This window comes from Papio anubis, chromosome 5, assembly GCF_008728515.1.
Source record: "Papio anubis isolate 15944 chromosome 5, Panubis1.0, whole genome shotgun sequence".
Lineage (NCBI taxonomy): Eukaryota > Metazoa > Chordata > Mammalia > Primates > Cercopithecidae > Papio > Papio anubis.
In genome coordinates, this window is record NC_044980.1 from 173,879,450 (window position 1) to 173,900,761 (window position 21,312).

At 45.2% G+C, this 21,312-nt stretch overlaps 1 protein-coding gene across 1 annotated transcript; it reads left to right on the plus strand.

Annotated features, from left to right (window-relative positions):
• The first annotated feature begins 228 nt into the window (after positions 1–228).
• LOC103885652 (protein FAM153B-like) lies at positions 229–21,306 on the plus strand. Its single transcript, XM_031666702.1, has 14 exons — positions 229–356; positions 5,081–5,215; positions 6,795–6,850; positions 7,970–7,994; positions 9,967–10,037; positions 10,462–10,492; positions 12,599–12,666; positions 13,109–13,133; positions 15,281–15,351; positions 15,810–15,834; positions 17,828–17,898; positions 18,334–18,364; positions 20,328–20,395; positions 20,865–21,306. Exons 2-14 carry the CDS (start codon positions 5,209–5,211, stop codon positions 21,006–21,008), a joined length of 693 nt encoding a protein of 230 aa, XP_031522562.1. The 5' UTR covers positions 229–356; positions 5,081–5,208; the 3' UTR covers positions 21,009–21,306.
• Positions 21,307–21,312: the final 6 nt, after the last annotated feature.

Genomic DNA, 21,312 nt, shown 5'->3' on the forward strand with positions numbered 1-21,312 from the left:
AGGTGGCGCCTCTGCCCACCTCACTGGTTAATCAGACTTGACACCAGTGCTTGCTTTCACTGGCAGATGGCTGGAAGCGATGTCCTCCAAAATTATGCTGGAAACGCCATGAGTGTCTGCTCATGTTTCACTGGATACAACACCAGTGAAGCCCTTGGCCACCGCCAGTTCAAAGCTCTTGAGGTTCTGAGACTGCTCGCTGCTTGGAAGCCTGCAGTTCCAGTGTTCTCCAGCCAAGCCCAAGTTCCTCTGCAGACCTGTGCATGACGGCACATCCAGAAGATTCCAGCCCCCTGCTGTGAATTTAATCCCACTCCATAAGACTTGTCTGCCGTCCCCAGACATCGACAAGCACCGTAAGCTCTCTGTTCTGTGTCCTGCCTGAATTCTTGTCCCTGTGAAGCATTAGCACATTGAAATGTTTGCTTTCTACCAGCATTTGGGGGTTTAATTTTTTGGGGATAACATGCTAGTAGAACATTTACAAGGCACAGAAGACTGCACACTGACATCTGGACTTGTCTTTCACTCTTCTGCGGCCTGCCAGCGTCTGCCTCTGGAAGTAACAACTGTTAAGTTTCTGCATATCTTACCAGATTGATTAATTGAACAATCATATAGCAGTGACACCACAACAAAGCTTTTTAAAAGGGCTTTGGCTACCAGGGTAAAAGGCTCATTTATTTTCATTTACTGTGAACACTTAGGTGGCACCAGGAAGGAAAGCCTTAGGCTCATTCCTTTTTATTGTTCCTAATATATTCTGTTTTTAAAAATGCCTGTCCCAATTTAGCATTAAGAGATATAAATTTGTGGTCTAGTGTTTTTTAACTAAGTTTTTTCTCTCTCTCTCGTATGTATGTGTATCTTTATATGTGCACACCTGCACAATTTTCAGTTGTTGAGAATTAAAATTCTCCATTTACACAGGTAATATGTGTTCCTTCCCAAATCCTGCTAACCACTCCGTCAATTAGATAATCCCTGAAAAAATTGCAACATCTATATTAATGCAGTTTTTATTCCTCATCAATGACCCATTTGATTTAATAGTTCTTAAAACTTGTGACGAATCAACAGTGATGGAAATTTGTACTGAATCATTTCATATCTTTTTTTATTACTATGAATTCTTAGAGATTGGCTTTAAAATTGAACTTACACTAATGCATTTTAAATTTAATTTGGAACTAGTTTAGAATTGTTGAACCTAGGACTCTCTAGTGACTCAGGAATAGTAGAAATGGGTGGGCAAGGCATTTCACATCTAGCCTGGAATCTGCCTTTATTCTCAATGTATTAGCTTTTCTTATCTTCACCCTGAAATGTTCACTATCAAATATATTGGAGAGGCAGATCTTTTTCCTCTTTTAATGTTTGTTTCATTCACATAGAATAATACGGTATGTCTGGGATTCAGGTTTTGAAACAAAACATGGAGTCTAAGTGACCCCTTGTCAAAGTGACCATGGACTGTCTAGGTCACAGCAGTTGGGCCCCATATATTGTGACATCGGTGCTGCATGTCCCATCAGACCTGTCACAGGTGACCTGGGATAATGTAGGTCTTGGCTCTTGTTGCCATTCTCTGCAGAGCTGAACGCTGGGTGCTGTGCTTGAAAACCAGGCCTCATGGGAATAGTTCCAGTGGCTGCCCTGTGGGTGTAGAGAAACCATTTGTATCTCTGATCATGCTTTCCAGATGGGCCACTCAGATGTTAAATGTCATTCTGATTTTTAAAAAAATTTCCCCAGCTCCTATTTGTCCACATGTTTATAAATATGTTTTAGAGTTTTATTACTCAATTTGTATTTTTTATTCTTCTATCGAGGTTTTTGCCTTAAATATTTTTCTCTAAAAAAATTTGTTTCCCATGCCAATTTTTTTTGTTTGTTTTTTTGAGAGTCTTGCTCTGTTGCCCAGGCTGGAGTGCAGTGGCATGATCGCGGCTCACAGCAACCTCCGCCCTCCTGGGTTTAAGCGATTCTCCTGCCTCAGCCTCCTGAGTAACTGGAATTACAGGCATCCACCACCACGCCTGGCTAAGTTTTGTATTTTTAATAGAGACAGGGTTTCATCATGTTGGCGAGGCAGGTCTTGAACTCCTGACCTCCTGATCTACCTGCCTTGGCCTCCCAGATTGCTGGGATTACAGGCATGAGCCACTGCACCTGGCCTAAGTGCTTCTCTTTTCTTCATGTATCAATGAATAGCCAGTCTTCGATATATACATTGTCAGAGAAATCCCTCAGTAAACTCAGAGATTCAGAAATTAGTAAGTATACGAAGTTAGTTGCTTACAGAGAAAAACTAGGTGTAGTATACATAACTGATGGGAGATTTTTAGAATTAGTATGTATTATATTCTTAGCTGGCTTGAAAATTGAACTTATACTACTGCATTTTAAATTTAATTTGGAAATACTTTAAAATTGTTGAACCTAGGACTGTCTGGTGACTCAGGAGTAATAGAAATGGGTAGGGATGGCACTTCAGGTCAAGCATAGACTCTCCCTTTCTCTCAATGTTTTAGCTTTTCCCCTTCACCCTGAAATTTTCGCTATCAAATATATTGGAGAGGCAGATCTTTTTCCTCTTTTAAGGTTTGTTTCATTCACATAGAATAATACGGTATGTCTGGGATTCAGGTGTTGAAACAAAACATGGAGTCTAAGTGACCCCTTGTCAAAGTGACCATGGACTGGTCTAGGTCACAGCAGTTGGGCCCCATATTGTGACACGTATGCTTGCAAAAATTCTACTGTGACCTGTCACTGAGGTGACCTGACGATGTAGGTCTTGCCTTCATTTTCGCTGCCATTCTCGCATCTGAACGTTGGCAGTTAAAGCAGCTTAGTTGTCTCAGGCCTCACGATGGGGAATAGTTCCAGTGGCTGCCTCAGGGGTATGTACGTTCATTTGTATCTTCTGGATCGGCGGTTTCACAGATGTAATGGGGTTTTCCGCAGACAAGCAAATGTCATTCTGATTTTTAAAAAAATTTCCCCAGCTCCTATTTGTCCACATGTTTATAAATATGTTTTAGAGTTTTATTACTCAATTTATAATTTTTATTCTTCTATCAAGGTTTTTGCCTCAAATATTTTTCTCTAGAAAAATTTCTGTTTCACAATTTCAATTTTTTTTTTTTTGACAGAGTCTTGCCTTGCTGCCCAGGCTGGAGGCAGTGGCATGACTGCCTACGCAACCTCCCCGCCTCCTGGCTTGGCAATTCTCCTGCCTCAGCCTCCTGAGTAGCTGGGACTACAGGCGCCCACCACCACGCCCGGCTAATTTTTGTATTTTTAATAGAGACAGGGTTTCATCATGTTGGTGAGGCAGGTCTTGAACTCCTGACCTCCTGATCTACCGGCCCTGGCCTCCCAAAGTGCTGGGATTACAGGCATGAGCCGCCGCGCCTGGCTTTTTATGTTATTTTATTTATTAATTTATTTATTTATTTTGAGAGAGTCTCGTTCTGTCACCCAGGCTGGATTGCAGTGGCATGATCTCTGCTCTCTGCAACCTCCACATCCCAGGTTCTTGCAATTCTCCTGCCTCAGCCGTCCGAGTAGCTGGGATTTGGGTTCCTGCCACCATGCCCAGCTAATTTTTGTATTTTTAGTAGGGACGGGGTTTTACAATATTGGCCAGGCTGGTCTTGAACTCCCGACCTTGTGATCTGCCCTCCTTGGCCTCCCAGAGTACTGGGATTGCAGGCGTGAGCCACCGCGCCCGGCCTTTGTGTTTTGTTTTGTTTGTTTTTTGTTTTAACACACTCTCCCATTGACTAGATACAAAAGAAACCACTGAAAACTCAACTGGGGTGCCACATTTTCAGTTCATTCCCACTAACTGCTTGTCGAGGGTGATTCAGTCGAAGGGAAGTTCATTCTTGGCACAGCCATCAAGGGTAGTTAGTTTGGAATGTCCTGTGTTCCGAACCAGCTTGGGGGCCAAGCAGAACTTGGTCCCTTGGTGTGGTTAGTTGGTCGTGGAGGGGTGCTCACTGCCAGACAGCTGACAATACGGGCGCTGGGTAGGATGACCAGACGTTTGCATTTGTTCCTCAGAGAGGCTTCGTTTGCAGGAAAGTGCCATATTTTAGCCCAGGTGTTAAAACCTAGAGACAGGAGTTATGTTTTGTTTAATGATTTGAGCTTTTTCTGTACTCAGCACCTCTTCCAATACCTCGACCTTCCTGAAGAGCCGTTGGTGCAGGAGGATTGAGAAAGGGAGTGGAAAGAGCTCCAGGTCCAGGGTCTGGGCCATGATTTAGAGGCCTCAGGTGTTCAGGGATCTCTGTCCCCGGAAAATCAACCAAATTCCTGTCTCAGATCTATCATTGGTCAGTGTTGGGACTCTGGGCAGGTTGCTTCAAATCTCTTCATTTCACTTCCCTGAACTGTCACCTCTGAGTGGCAGCCCCTGCTCTGCCCATCTCTCTGAGCTGATGTGGGCCCCACAGGAAATTCGAACAGAAACTTTTCACGAGTTCTAAAGCATGAGACACATGTCAAGAATGAAGAGAATTTTACCCTCCACTGCCCTGGAGTCCCCCAAGTGCCTTCTCTGTTAACCACTACCAAGGGCCTGACTTGTTCTTGCAGACATGAAATAATTGAATTCAACACTTTATGGCACTTAGGAAGCACCCGTCTTAAGGCTTTTGGTCCGTTTAGCTGTTTTTACCCTTTTAACATAACATGGGCTGTTACCAACATTTCCACATTCAGACTAAGGATCGGAGGCCAGAGGGGTCTGTAGAACTTCCTCGGGTTCTGGCAGCTTCTCAAAAGTCCTTGAGCTCAGATTCTCTGCACCAGACCCTACGCTCTCGGTCAGTCCAGTCTGCCTTTCTGTAACGTCTCGTCTCAGTACAGGCATTTGCCTGCCCCGTTGTAAGTGCAACCCACAGTGCAAGTCCTTTCTGAAGCCAAACTCGGATTCAGGGGGCTTTGCTCTGCAGATGACGAACAATGGGATCAAACATGTAAGCTGTGAATAAATAATGACTCATTTCTCTGCTCTTCTGCAGCAAGATATCAACAGCTGTCTTTATTTTAATTCACTTCCCAGCATGTTCTGTTGAAGATCCAAGAGCGGGTCCTGGGGTGCCCAGGGAGTCCTCCGTCCGCCGCCGCAGGCGTAAGAAGCGAAGCCTCCGTTGCTGGTGTCCCAGCTGTGTGCGCCCTAGAGTCATACCAATGGAAGGTACCGTGGAAACTCAGTCGTTCAGTTCATTCACGATAGGATTTCTAGATTCTTCAGTGTCATATTTCAGACAATTGTAAAATTGCTACACTGTATTCTTTGTTTCACGTGTACATGTTTAAATGTATAAGTCAGTCACTAGTGCTGCAACTATAGCAGTAAAGGTGTATTTCCATTCCCGGTTTCGGTTTCCTTTTAATAGTAAAGAACATCTCAGTGCACATTGTAGACATTTTGCTGATTAACATTAACTAACAAGGATCTTTTTCTGAGACAGTGTTGCCAGGTTTGTAAAGTGATGGACATCACTTCAAACTGTTTGGAAGTAACCTAAAAGTGAAGGAAGTGGTACCGAAAATTTCCATATACCCACCTTCCTCAGTTTTGTGATCCCATCTTACGTGAGTGTGATAACGCTTGTAACAATGGCTGAGCCAATAGTGACACATTCTTATGAACAGAAGTCCGGGATGAGCATCAAGGTTCACTCCGTGTCGTCCAGTCTATGGGTTCTGACAAACTCACAATGTCCTTTGTCACCCTGACAGAATAATTTCACATCCTAAACATGACCTGAGCTGCATCTACTAATTCCTCTCTCCTTTTCTGAGAATTCCTGCCAACCATGGATGATTTTATTGCCTCTATAGGTTTCCTTTTCCAGAATTTCATAGAGTTGGAATCATGTCGTCTGTAGCTGCTTATGACTAACTTATTTTACTTAGCAATATACATGTAAGATCTTTTGTATCTTTTTGAAGCTTAACAACTTAATAATTCTTATCAGTGAACAATAGCCCATTGGTTTCATCGAACAGTGTTAATATATATTTTCTTTGTGATTAGCCTGGTTGGAGGTTTACCAATTCTATTGATCTTTTCTAAGAAGCAGCTTTTGGTTTTGTTGAGTTTCTTTGTTTATTTTGTTATTTCTATTACATTGATTTCTGCAAATATTATTATATTTTGGGGGAGGGGGGTTGTCTGGTTTACATTACACTATACTTTTTTCTCTAGTTTCTTAAGGTGGAAAGTAAGACATCTGGATTTGGATTATGTTTAACTTAACTGCACAGAAGTGTGAATGGCACTGATGACCCTGAAGTGTGCACTTGATTATTAAAATAATAAATATGATGTATTTTGGCCACATATTGATTTTAAAGCCACTAAAATGAATGATAAGTGCAGGAGGAGCATGTGTATATCCAGGAAAGATAAATGACATTATAACATTTGAACAACAAAAGGAAATTTACCAGGCCTCAAAAACACACAAGGTGTGTTGGGACACTGTCATGGAATCAGCAGTGCATCTGTGTGTCGCCCTGTGTGAACACTGCCTATTTCACAGTGGTGAGGTGGCTGAGCCAGAGAACCAGGCCCTGACTTCTGTGGCTTTCCTGATGGTCTCATTTGCCTTTCCTTATCACCAAGGAGGGTATCCCAGTGGTAGCCAAGTTTCTCCCCTTAACTCACCTCCTTTACACATGCCATCCCCCTGTCCCCAGCACCCAACGCTGCCTAAGGGATTCCTTCTGTGGAACCAACATGCTGACAGCTACTCTGTGTTTTCTAGATCACGAGGACCTGGCGCGGGAGCCTTCATCTGAGGATGTCCCAGGCGTTCACATGGTAAGTTCTTCTTTATGTTTCTAAGATGGAAATTTTGTTGCTCTTGGTTCTTTTTATTTTATTTGAAATGAGATATGAAAATCTTGCCGTGTACATCGTATAGATGACTTACAGAATTTTTTGGTGGGAAAATGTGAGCGTTCATTACCAGGTAAGAAATGATCTCAGTTGAGTGCAGTGGCTCACGCCTGTAATCCCAGCACTTTGGGAAGCCGAGGCGGGCAGATCACGAGGTCAGGAGATCGAGACCGTCCTGGCTAACATGGTAAAACCCTGTCTCTACTAAAAATACAAAAAATTAGCCAGGCGTGGTGGCGGGCTCCTGTAGTCCCAGCTACTCTGGAGGCTGAGGCAGGAGAATGGCGTGAACCCGGGAGGTGGAGCTTGCAGCGAGCGGGAATTGCGCCACTGCACTCCAGCATGGGTGACAAGAGTGAGACTCCGTCTCAAAAAAAAAAAAAAAAAAAGAAAGAAAAATGATCTCAGATAGCATTCTTAGATGACACCTTCAGTTACGAACTATATGGTAGAAATACATTTTTTTAGGGAAAAAGCTTTCTTCTTATAACATTGTGATCATACAACTGTAAAATACTCCAAACGCTCAAGATAAAAATCTTGTGCCTTTCCAGAAGTGTCTTCTAGGCTATTTTGGGACCATTGCCTCAACCACTGTCTCCCATCTGCTTAATCTTATAACATTGTGACTATACAACCAAAACAATCTTAAACGTCTCGCATAAAAATCTTGTGCCTTTCCAGAAGTGTCTTCTAGGCTTTATTTTGGGACCATTGCCTCAACCACTGTCTCCCATCTGCTTTTCTAATATCACCAGTAAAGAAAAGACCTGTATGGTGAAACCCCATCTCTACTAAAAATACAAAAATTAGCCAGGCATGGTGACCGGCAACTGTAATCTCAGCTACTGGGGAGGCTGAGGGAGCAGGAACAGTTGAGCCCAGGAGACGGAGGTTGCAATAAGCCAAGATCATGACACTGCACTCCAGCCTGGGTGACAGTAAGATTCCAGCAAAAAAAGAAAAAGAAAAGAAAAACCTGTGCACACAGGACACGGCATGGTCTGACCCTTACAGTGTTTTATTTTTCTCTAAATGCAGGTGGACAAAGCCACACAGACAAACAGTACGTATTCTGGGATCACCCCTATGCTGAGGAAAAATTCTAGTGTTGACACAGGTGACACTTTCTTGCCTCATTTTTCTGGAGAGCCACTCTGGTTTGAACTTCCTGCCAGAAATGTGATTCAAGCACTTTTGTCTTAAAAAGTGAAGAACCCGGTCAAGAAATGTGACCATTGACTCTAGTGCCTGGAAGGCACAGTGTCATTTGGAGAGAAGAGTGTGCTGGGCATCAGGGTTGGGAAGTATGGAGGAATGAGTCAATGTGGAGTGATTGTGAGTATCTCTGCGAGTTTGTGTGCTTTTCCCCAGAAACTATGTTCCCATGTGCAAAGCACAACACAAAGATTGATACTCTGAAACCAAAATTTCATCACCACTGCACTTTCCAAAAATCAACCCATTCATTCCTCATCACAGCTGTAGTGGAAGGTTAAGTTTAATATCCCTAGTCATCACATGGAGATGATGTAGAGATAAATTTTCAAGCTTTTGGTCTCCTAAATGGAAATGGCATAGATGAACTCGGGAATGGGTGGAAGGTTGATGCTGTGGGATACTAGTCTGAAGTTATCACGTGGCCCTAGTGTAACTTGTCACCCTGTCAGAGAGTCCTTAGCATCTGTGTATGTATGTGGAAGTGTGTTGCCCTATAAAGATCTCAAGCACTGTGTACCACAATAGAATGGTCTCAATGGTCAGCTGACCCAGAGTTTGAGTAGGTTCATTGTACAATGGACTTTGGTGCGGTCGTTAGTATGAAACATACAGAGGGAGTTGCCAGGCATTTGGTCTTAAGTGATGGGGTATTCCTCACCTCCTGGTCAAAAGCAAGGAACATTCAGGGACATTCTATTGTATTTAATGAGATCGTCACCACAAACATTAGAAATGTTCCAATTCAGTATCACACATACCCAAGACACAGGACCTAACAAAATTTCAAGGAGCCTGTTGGCTGTTATTCCGGTGCCCATCTCCTCTCCTGGAATCTTCCGCACAACTGGGTTAGAAAGGGTCAGCACCCCCGCCTGCTGCCCCCCAGGAAGTGCTGTCCCAGTCCTGGGGCCAGTGTGAGCATGAGCAGCAGCGGACCCCATGACACACACACATTGACAGGAAGAGCAGAAGGACAAACATCACAGGCCAAGGAGGGGTCGTCTTTAAATGGTAGGATAATTCAGTATTTTCATCTTGATTTAGTCTTCTTTAAAACAAAAGGTTACTGAATGCATAGAACATTTTGGCTAGAATTAAATCTCTTCTTTGAAGAAATGTTGCTTTTTATCTTGTTTAAAATGTTCTGGCCGGGCATTTTGGGTGGCCAAAGCCGTCGAATCACTTGAGGTCAGCAGTTCAAGACCAGCCTGACCAACATGGAGAAACCCAGTCTCTACTAAAAATACAGAATTAGCTGGACATGGTGGCGCATGCCTGTAATCCCAGCTACTCTGGAGGCTGAGGCAGGAGAATCGCTTGAACCTGGGACGCTGATGTTGCAGTGAGCCGAGATCACACCATTACACTCCAGCCTGGGCAAGAAGAGAAAAAGTCCGTCTCAAAAAAAAAAAAAATTGTTCTAGAAGCGATGAAAAACACAGCAACAGGACATGTGGATCCTACGAAGAAAATGATCTCAAGGGGATCAAGAAGGGAGGGCAAATTAGCTCAGGTCAGATTAGGAAGGAGGAGCCCTGTAGGGAAACACTGTGTGGTGTAACCGGTTTCAGAGGGGTTAGTTCATGTGCAAGAGGTTGCCTTAGCTAGAGGACCAAGGCCCTGTCTTCTGTGGCCTTCCTGATGCCTTCCTTCACCATTTGCCTTCCCTCACCACCACGGAGGATGGACCGGCAGAGGCTGAGCCTGTGCTGTGAACACACCTTTCCACACACGCCAGCCCTGGGTCCACAACTCCAAGACCACCTGAGGGATTCAGTCAGTGGAGCTCATGTGCTTATAGTGACTCTGTTTCCCAGGTGACGAGCAAGATCTGGAGGAGGATGTGCCAGGACAGACATCCTCGGAGGAAACCACAGGGGTTCACATGGTAAATTCTTCTTTTTTCCTCTAAAATGGAAATTTTATTTCTCTCTGTTTCAGTTGAATTAAGATGTATACATCTTACCATGTACATTATAGGTGACTTACAGAATTTCTTGGTGGGCAAATGTCAGAGTTCATTATCACCAAAAAAAATGATTTCAGATGGCATCCACATTTGCAAACTATGTCAGCAGGCATTTTCCTCAAGAGAAATGCCGTCTTCTTGAGAAGTATTTGGAATTGTCAAACAAAAACATTGGAAAATCTTGCAGAAAAATCTTGTGCCTTACAATGAATGTCTTCTGGATATTGGGGCCATTGTCTCAACCACTATTTTCCATCGGTTTTTTTAGTGTCAAGTTAAGAAAAGACCTATGCATGCAAGAGACAGCATGGTCTGACCCTCATAGTGTTTTCTTTTTCTCTAGATGCGGGTGGACCCAGCCACACTGGCAAAAGGTACGTATTCTGGGGTGATCTCTTTGTTGAGGTTTGAAATCTTAGTGTTGCAAAGGTGGCGCTGTTTGCCCTAGGGTGTGAGTGGCAGGGCGAGCACTTGCCTTCCTAGGAGGATGGAGGGTGACTCATGATTATGAGGTGGGGAAAGACAAATGTGACTGTGGTACAGCAGAGGCTCCAGGATGTCCCCATTGAACCCACTGTGGACAAAGGTTGGTTGGCTGCTTGTTTCTGAAGGCTTTTGCAAAACAAGCGAATGCATTTGGTTTCGGTCAATAGGAATAGAACCTGAACGAAAGTACAGCCTGCGTTTTTTCTTGGAGTATGCATTTGGTGGAAACTTATGTATATGTATTGAATTTGATTGCTGTGTAGGTGTCAATACTTACCCCACATTTTAAAACAATCAGGCTGGTGTGATTTTAAAATGTCCCTCGCTAACCTCAGAAACTCTCCTCATAACCCAATTCTCCTAGTCATGTTTAATCTCTAGAATACAGTTTCTGTGTGGTACTCGGGGGCTTCCTGCTGAGTGATTAAAGGTAGAAATCCGTGTTACCAACATTGAGGCCCTAAGAATTCACAGGCAGCTGCCCACTGGGCTCTATGAGGGAGAGAGCAGGCTACAGCCTTGGCCTGGTTCTGCAGAGGAACATGATTTGGAGGAGCAGAAGAAGGAAGGCATGAGGGCAGCAAAGCCATGGGGGACGCCGAGGTGCAACATCAGGAGAGTCAGTTCTACATCATCACCTGGGCGTGGGCGGAATGTTCACGCCTCATCGGAAGGAAGAGTTGAGCTCTGACTTCATGGCTGGCCTGAACATTGGCCGTCTTCCTAAGAGCCTGGTCATAGGAGCTCCTTCCTTGTTTCTGGTCTTCTCCATCTTCCTGTGTGTTGAGGGCAATGGCACCACCGGAAATTAGTGAGAGACAGAGAACAGGAGTGAGTTCCTGTAATGTTCAACTTAGCCCAGAGAGGACATGATCAGCAGGGACGGATTGAGGGTCAGGCCAGACACGGAGTAGTTGCCATGGTTGATCTCCCTGTGGCTGGGACAAAGAACGGCTTCTGGGAGTCTCTGGACAGCTGATCCTTCTGTAGCTATTATTGGCCAAGAGTGGCCTGGCCCAGAGTTCCGTTTTACTGGAGGGAAGCCTCAGCTCCCAGGCTGAGCAGCTGCCCAGTGCTGGTGTCAGAGGAGGTGAGGAGACCCTGCTCTAAGGCAGGCTGAGCCCAAGAAAGGGAGAGGCGCTGTCCTGGTGTTAGGTGGTCCTTGCACCTTTCATGTGTGACCTGTAAGACATGAATTTCTCTGTATCTCTGAGACAGCCTTGCAATCATTAGTCCAAAAGTCTGTTGTCTCCTACTCATAGGTGGAGGAATCCTGGCCATGGCAGGTCATGGGAGGGCAGGGACTGTGTCCTCCTCATTCCTTCTCATCCCAGAGCTCAGCCCTGGGCAGCCCATCTTGGGCCCCAGTGATGTTCTGATGCCAGCATTCCTGTTCTGAAATGTAGCACAAGTGTGGCAAGGCTTTCTGCTCATTTTCTGTAGTCTCTGGGTTCCCACGCTTAGCCAGGGTCCTGCCTGGATTCTCATCCAGGGGAGGAGAGTGTGTGCTCCTCATGCGGTGAGGTTTTCTCTTCTCTGCTCCTGCGGTTCTGCTCGTGTCTTCTGAAGTGGGCACGGAATGATTACAACGATAAATTTTGTATATGTTTTGCCACAATAATGTCTGAAGTTCAGTAAAAGGGATGGAAAGTGAAGGAGAAGCATATGTAGACCCAGGAAGGACAAGTGACATTGTCACATTTCAACAGGAAAGTGGAAATTTCCCAGGCCTCTAAATGCGTAGGGGAAGGATGAGACACTGCCATGGCATCGGCAGTGCGTGTCTGTGCTGCCAAGGCTCTGTCTTCCATGGCTTTCCTGATGGTCTCACTGACCTTTCTTCATCACCAAGGAGGATGTTCTGGCAAGAGTTCCGTTTTTGCAGTTAACCCCCCTTGTCTACATGTGCCAGCCCCGTGTTTTTAGCACCCGAGTCTCCCTGACGGGTTCCTTCAGTGCACCCAACGTGCTGACAATGACTCCGTGTTTCCTAGAGCGCGACGAAGACTTGTGTGAGCATCCACTCAAGATACTATCTGACATGTTACTAGGCTCTTTTGAGGTAAAGTCTTTTTTGTTTATCTGAGGTGGGAATTTTGTTTCTCTTGGTTTCCATATAAATTGAGGTAAGATATGATAATCTTACCATGTACATTATGGATGACTTACGGAATTTCTTTGTGGGCAGCTGAAGATGAGAGTTTATTACCCAGCAAGAATGAATTCGAGATAACATTTATAGGTGGCAGGTTCACCTAAAAACTCTATGGCAGTAAGCATTTTCCATAGAAGTCCTTTCTTCTTGAAAAGAATGGTGAACATAAATCGGGCACAAAAATCTTAGGCCTTTGCACATGTCCTGTAGGCTTTTTTGGGGACCTTGTGTTGACTGTTTTCACTATTTCCATTGGGTTTTCTAATGTCAACAAGTGCAGTAGAGACCTGTGCACACAGGACACAGTGTGGTCTGACTCTTGTAATGTGTTTCTTTTCTCTAATTGCAGAAGAGCATTGACGTAGAGACAGAAGGTATGTATTCTGGGATAGCTTTTTTAAAAATTGTTTTAATTTTGCTTGAAAGTCTGGGATGCGTGTGTAGAATGGCACGTTTGTTACATAGGTATAAATGTGTTGTGGTGGTTTGCGGCACCTATCAACATGTCATCTAGGTTTACTGCTCAGCATGCATTACGTATTTATACTAACGCTCTCCCTCGCCTTGCCCCCCACGCTCCAGGAATTACTTTTTTGCTAAGGAAATACCTTATTTTTTCAGAAAGGTGGCACTTTTTACCATGCATTTGGTGGAGAATTTCTCTGGAGCTTCCTAACAGAAATGAGGTTTTAGGCAGTTTGGTATGAAAAACAGTAAGACTTCGGTACAGAATTGTGACCGTCTTTCTGTAGTCTCTGCAGGAAGTGGTGTCCCGTACGTGAAAGAGGGTGGTGTGCACCAGGTTTGGGAGGTGTGGAGGAGAGAGTCTGTGGGCAGTGAATGTGTCTTTGGGAGTTTTTGTGCATGTTCATAGCACAACACAAGGATTAATTTGTTTTTTTAAAGACTATTCCATCACCCTGCACACTTTACATAAATCAGCCCATTCATTCTCCACCACAGTTGTCTGAAGTTAAGTTTAATATCCCCAGTCATCAGATACTGGTTGAGCAGGGATGAATTTCTCAACGTCTGGCTTTCTCAGTAGAGGAGGGAAATGGGAAATCAGGAGCGGGTGGAAGGTTGATTCTATGGGCTGCTGTCCAGTATTGATCTCACAGCCCTGGTATAACTCATCAGTCTGGCAGACTTTGAGCACCTAGGTGTGCATGTGGAAGTTTGATAGCGTATAGACATTCTAAGCACTGTCTGTCCTCATAGGATGGTCTTAATGGTTGCATAACCTGGGATTAGAGTTGGGATGTTTTAGAGTGGACTTTGGTGTGGTCAGAAATGTGAAACACACATGGCGAGGTCACAGGCTTTTCGTTCAGTGGTCGTGTTATTCCTCAGATCCTGTTTAAAAGCAGAGAACAGGCTGGGTGTGGTGGCTCACACCTGTAATCCCAGCACTTTGGGAGGCCAAGGCGGGTGAATCACTTGAGGTCAGGGGTTTGAGACCAGCCTGGCTAACACTGTCTCCACTAAAAACGTAAAAATTAACTGAGTGTGGTGGCAGGTGCCAGTAATCCCAGCTACTTGAACCTGGGAGACGGAGGTTGCAGTGAGCCCAGATCATGCCACTGCACTCTACCCTGGGTAACAGAGTGAGATTATATCTCAAAAAAAAAAAAAACAAAAAAACAAAACCGGAGGACAATCACGAGCATATTCTATTATGTTTAATAACACGATTGCCGCAAGTGTCACATATGCCCTAATTCAGCCCACACAACCAAGACTCAGTGCAGAATAGGAACTCAAGGAAGAACTAGGGTGTTATTCTGACGTCCATCTCCCCTGGTGGAATTTCCTGCATAGCTAGTTTGGAGAGTGTTAGCGTCCCCACCTCCTGCCCCCCATGATGGGTTGTCCTGGTGTTAGAGCCAGCGTGAGCATGAGCAGCAACTGCTTTCACAGACACATACATTGTGTTGAAAAGGAAGAGTCGAAGGGCAAATATGCTAAGTGTGTGTCATCTTTCAATGACAGGATAGTTGAATATTTTAAAATCTTGGTTTAATTCTCTTTGAGTCAAAGGCTCAGAGAAGTCATAACTCTTTTGACTAGAATTAATTTTTTTTGAAGAAAGGTGGCTTTTTATGCAGCACAAAATGTTTCGGGGTGGGGGATGATGATCAGCAGCACCTGTGGATGCTGGCGGGGAAATGACCTCAGAAGGGATCACGAAGGTAGGGCAAGTTAGCTCAGGTCAGATTAGGAAGGAGGAACCTGACACGCTGTAGGGAGGGTCGCCTGCCCCGTGTCCTGTGCCCTCTTTGAGATCAGCTGTGTCTCGTTGCTGAACTTGCCTTAGCTAGAGGACCAAGGCTCTGTTTCCCATGACTTTCCTCATGGTCTCATTTGCCTGCCTTCACCACCAAGGAGGATGGGCCTACAGCTCCGTCTGTGGTAACCCACCTTCTTCACACATGCCAGCCTCATGTCCACACCACCCAATACAACCCGAGGAATTTTCTCAGCAGAATCCATGTGGTGACACTTACCCTATGTCTCCTAGATCCTCAGGAGGACCTCGCAGCAGAATATCCACGTGAGGCACCCGTTGAGAGGGTCCTCTCTGTTATCAACGTGAGTTCTTCTTTCTTTATCTGAAAGGGGAATTTCGTTTCCCTAGGTTTCTTTCAATTTCACTTGAATAAAGATAGGAAAACTTTACTACCATGTACATTATAGATGCCTTAGAGAATTTCTTGGTCGGAATTGTAAAATGAGAATTCTTTACCAACTAATAACTAATTCAAGATGGCATTCTTGGATGACAGCTTCAGTTACAAACTATGTCAGCAAGCACTTTCATCAGGAGGAAAACCTCCTTGAAAATACTGAACTTACCACCAAAATTAACTTTAAAATCTTGCACAAAATCCTGGTGACTCTGTACAAGTGTTTTCTAGGCTTTATTTTTGTGGCCGTTGCCTCCACCAAAATTTCCCATCTGGCTTTCTAATAGCACTAAGTTAAGAAAAGACCTGTGTCAAGGACAGCACGATCTTACCCTCACAGTGTTTTCCTTTCTCTCAACTCAGGCGGAGGCATTCACGGAGACAAATGGTACGTATTCTGGGATCACCTATTTGGTAAGGAAAATTCTTAGTATTAAGAAAGGTGACACATTCTTTTGCCTGGTTTTTCGGGAGAACCATTCTCGTAGGAGCTTTGTACTGGAAATGGGGTTAGGGCAGAAATCACTGAGTGTACTGAAGAGGGGTGATCATCCTACGTAGTGCCTGTTAGCTGCAGTGTCGTTTTTATGACATCAAATGAGGTGCATCAGGGTGGGGGGTGTAAGGAGTCTGTGTAGAATGATTATGAGTGTCTTTGGGAGGATGTGTACATTTCTCCAGAAAGCATGTTTCCATGTGCACAGCTCAACACAAAGATGAGTGTGGTAAGTAACAATCCCATTACCACTGCACACCATGCGTCAATCAGCCCATTGGTCCTCCACCACGGCTGTAGCTGAAGGGCGGTTGGAGATCCCCAGTACTCAGGTGGAGATAGTGCAGAGATGAATTTGCCAAGCTCTTTATCTCCTCAGTGGAGGAGGCAGAGGTGCACTCAGGAGTGGGTGGAAGGTGATGCCATGGGCTACTACTTGGCAGTAATCACGTGGTTCTGGTATAATTTGTCATTGTATCAGAGAGTTTGAGCACCTAGGTGACAGATGAAATCTGGATAGCCTTCAGAAATCCCCAATACTGTCTCTCACATAGGATTGTCTCAATGGTCACATAACTCAGTGTAGGGATAAGTACATTTTACAGTGGACTTTGGTGTGGTCACAAATGGCAAACAGACATTGCGAGGTCAGGCTTTTGGCTGCAGTGCTGTGTTAATTTTCTCATCTCCTGGTGAAAAGCAGAAAATGATCAGACATGTTATATTGTATTTAATGAGATAATCTCCACAATCCTTACATATGCGGCAGTTCAGCACGCACACCCAAGACACCGCACCAAATAAGAACAGAAGGAACAACTTGAGTGTTACCCTGGTACTCATCTTCTCGCTGGAATCTTCTACAGAGCTGGGTTAGAGAGGGTCAGCGCCCCCACCTGCTGCCCCCCAGGGTGGGCTGTCCTAGGGCTGGAGCCAGTGTGAGCATGAGCAGCAGCAGGCCCCACGGCACACACACTCTGTGTTAAAAGGAAGGGCCGAAGGACAAACATCACATGCCAAGTAGGAGTCATCTGTAAATGATAGGATAATTGAGTATTTTCAAATCTTGGTTTGGTCTTCTTTAAAACAAAAGGTTAGTGAATATAGAGAATATTTTAGCTAGAATTGAGTCTCCTCTTTGAAGAAAGGTTGCTTTTTATCTAGTACAAAACGTTCTGTCCGGCCACGGTGTCTGACACCTGTAATTCCAGCGTGGTGGGAGGCCGAGACGGGTGGGTCACCTGAGGTCGGGAGTTCGAAACCAGAGTGACCCACATGGAGAAAACCCGTCTCTACTAAAAATACAAAATTAGCCTGGCGTGGTGATGCATGTCTGTAATCCCAGCGAATCAGGAGGCTGAGGCTGGAGAGTCGCTTGAACCTGGGAGGCTGAGGTTGTGGTGAGTCGAGATCATGGCATTGCACTCCAGCCTGGGAAAGAAGAGCAAAACTCCTCGTAAAAAGAAAAAAAACAAAAAAAGTTCTAGGAGGGACAAAAACACACAGCAGAACATGTGGATCCTGGAGAGGAAATGACCTCGAGGGGATCGAGAATGCAGGACAAGTTAGCTCAGGTCAGATTAGGAAGGAGGAGCCCTGGATGCTGCAGGGAAACACTGTGTGGTGGGCCCTGTTTGAGATGGGTTATTTCATGTTGAAGAGGTGGCCTTAGCTAGAGGACCAAGGCCCTGTCTTCTGTGGCCTTCCTGATGCCTTCCTTCACCATTTGCCTTCCCTCACCACCATGGAGGATGGACCGGCAGAGGCTGAGTCTGTGCTGTGAACACACCTTTCCACACACACCAGCCCCAGGCCCACAACTCCAAGACCACCTGAGGGATTCAGTCAGTGGAGCTCATGTGCTTATAGTGACTCTGTTTCCCAGGTGACCTGCAAGATCTGGAGGAGGATGTGCCAGAGCAGACATCCTCAGAGGGAGCCTCAGGGGTTCACATGGTAAAGTCTTCTTTTATCCTCTGAAATGGAAATTTTATTTCTCTCGGTTTCTCTCTGTTTTAATGGAACTAAGATGTATACATCTTACCATGTACATTATAGGTGACTTAAGGAATATCTTGGTGGGCAAATGTCAGAGTTCATTATCAACTAAAACATGGTTTCAGATGGCATCCGCATTTGCAAGCTGTGTGTCAGCAGGCATTTTCCTCAAGAGAAGTGCCTTCTTCTGGAGAAGTATTAGGAATTGTCAAACAAAAACAATGGAAAATCTTGTAGAAAAATCTTGTGCCTTTCCACGAATGTCTTCTAGATATCGGGGCCATTTTCCCAACCACTGTTTACCTAATGTGTCTTTTTAATGTCAACAAGTGAAGACCTGTGCACACAGGAGACAACATGGTCTGACCCTCATAGTGTTTTCTTTTTCTCTAGATGCGCGTGGACCCAGCCACACTGGCAAAGAGTACGTATTCTGGGGTCATCTCTTTGTTGAGGTTTGAAACCTCAGTGTTGCGAAGGTGGCGCTGTTTCAGCTGCATTTGCTCAAGGGCTTCTCTTGTTTGAGCTTCCTTTAGAAATGAGATTTGGGAAGTTTGATTTAAAAAATACGAAGAGTCAGGCCGGGCGCAATGGCTTATGCCTGTAATCCCAGCACTTTGAGAGGCCGAGACAGGTGGATCATCTGATGTCGGCAGTTTGAGACCAGACTGACTAACATTGGGAAATCCTGTCTCTCCTAAAAATGCAAAATTAGCCGGGCGTGGTGGTGCATGCCTGTAATCCCAGCTACTCAGGAGTCTGAGGCAGGAGAATCAGTGGAGCCCAAGAGGTGGAGGTTGTAATGAGCCAAGATTGTGACATTGCACTCTAGCCTAGGGAACAACAGTGAAATCTGTCTCAAAAAAAAAAAAAAAAAAAAAAAAGGACCAAAAACTAAGAGTCCAGTAAACGACTCTAACCATGGTACTGTCATCCCAGGAAGCAGCAGTGTCATGTAGCGTGAGGTGCTACATCAGGGTTTGGAGGGACAGAGGAGCGAGTCTATATGGAATGATTGTGGATGTCTGGGAGTGTGTGTGCATTTCCCCAGAAAACATACTCCCATGTTCACAGCACAACACAAGCATCAGTGTTCAAGGAAAATTCCATCACCATTGCACAGTTTGCATAAATCAACCCATTCATCCTCCACCACAGCTGTCCCTGAAGATAAATTTACCATCCCCAGTCCTCAGATGGACATGGTGCAGAGACGAATTTCCCAAGCTCTTGATCTTTTAAATGGAAGAAGCACATGTGATCTCGGGAATGAGTGGAAAGTTAATGTCATGGGCTACTACCTGGAATTTGTCACAAAGACCTGGTATAATTTCTTGCTAGGCCAGGTTGTTCCAGCACTTCTGTGTGCGTGTGGGAGAATGAAAACCTATTCAGATCCCAAACACTGTCATGACTGGGTGGTGTCAGTGGTCAGCTCACCCAGGGTTGGTTTGAGCAGGTACATTGTACAGTGGGCTTCAGTGTGATCATTAACGTAAAACACACAGAGTCCACAGGCTTTTGGTCTACAGCGGTGAGGTCATTCCTCAGCTCCTGTTGGAAAGCAGACAATGATGAGTGGCATATTCTATTGTATTTAATGAAATTATCACTGCACGTCTTAGAAATTCAGTAGAACCCAATCCCAAGACACGGCATCCCATAAAATCTCAAGGATCATCCTGGGTGTTAGCCTGGCACCCATTTTCCCTGCTGGAATCTCCTGCATGGCTGGGCTGGAGAGGGTCAGTGCCCGGCCCCCGGCCCCCTCGCTACTCCCATGACAGGCTGTCCCGGTGCTGGAGTCAGTGTGAGCATGAGCAGCAGTGAACCCCACGGGGCACACACTTTGCGTTGAAAAGGAAGAGTGGAAGGACAAATCTCACAGGCTAGGTAGGGGTCATCTTTAAATGGTAGGATAATTGGATATTTTCCAATCTTGGTTTAATTGCCTCATCACAAACAGTTAGTTAATGAAATCTTCTGGCTAGAATTAAATCTCTTTCAAGAAAGGTTGCTTCTTATTCAGTACAAAACCTTCTAGAAGGGGTGATATACAGAGCAGCAGCACATGTGCGTTCTGAGGAGGAAATGACTTTGGCAGGGATCAGTAAGAGGGCCTTGAGCTCAGGTCAGATTAGGAAGGAGGAGCCCTAAGAGGCTGCCAGGGACACACAGCCTGCACTATGTGGTGTGCGCTGTTTGAGACTGGCTATTTCACGTTTATGAGGTAGCCTGGAGCTAGAAAGCCAAAGGCCCTGATTCCCTTTCTTCCCTGCCTCTGTCCTGTTCTGCTGTCCTCCTCCCCCACCCACCTCAAGCAATGTTACTGAATTGTTCGTGAGCAACACCACCAAGGTGCTGACGGTCACTCTGTGTCCTCCTAGTTCTGCCGGGACATCTGCAGGAGTGGTCCAGTGACAGCGAAGACGAGGAGGACCCAGAGGATGTGGAGGTCAGGCCACTTGGATTTGTCTGAGAAAAACTGCTGCTTTCTTAGCTTTATTTTATTTGAGTGAAATTAAGATACAAGAATGTGACAACATATATCTTAGATTAGTTACACAATGTCCTTGGGAGGAGCTTTAAGTGAGAGTCTGTTCCCCACTGAGGGTTGACTTAATACAGAGGGAGAAAGTGACAGCATCCACCACACATTGTGGGGCAGTGAGCTTGTGCCTTTACCAACTTGGTTCTCTTTCGAACAAAATCACTTACTGGCCAACCAACATGGACTTGAGAGGAAACGTCCTCTGAGAAAAATGTGTCTTTACTCTGAGTCGATTTGCTCTGTTCTTCTTTTGGGTTCCTTTGAACACTGGTTTCCATCTTGTTTTCTAATGTCACTAAGTGAGGAAAAGTCCTGTGCACACAGGACACAGCAGGGTCTGATGCTCATAGCAATTTATTTTCTGTCATTACAGAAATCCTCAGGAGTTACAGAAAAGGGTACGTATTGCGGAAGCCCTCCCATCCTGATGAGTCACCCAGATGATGAGGAATGTGCCACGGTCTCGCTGGCCTTGCTGTGGACAGGCAGCCTGAGTGGAGCTTCCTCTCATGGATGAGGACCGAGGCTGTGATGGGAGGGAGGGGTGGTTGTTGCAGATAGAGCATGATGGTCACATTCTGCAGTCCCTGGGAGCAACTGCGTTGTCTGAGGATGGGGTGAGGTTGTGCGCATTGAGTTGCTGCGTGTCTTTTTGAATTCATGTGGTGTGACTCCGAGTGTCCAAAATACGTAATGTCAACGTCATATAGAGGCCCAGCCTCTACCCCTCAGCCTAGTCTGGTTTCCGTGTTCTGTGCTCAGGAAACACAGCAACATGAAAAGGTAACCAAAGGGCTTGCCCTAGGGTGTGAGTGGCAGGG

Bases quoted from the DNA above. Each gene is read 5' to 3' on its own strand.
- LOC103885652 (XM_031666702.1), top strand. The intron at 15,835-17,827 runs GTACGTATTCTG...TCTGTTTCCCAG, and splicing joins GGCATTCACGGAGACAAATG to GTGACCTGCAAGATCTGGAG. The intron at 18,365-20,327 runs GTACGTATTCTG...GTGTCCTCCTAG, and splicing joins CCCAGCCACACTGGCAAAGA to TTCTGCCGGGACATCTGCAG.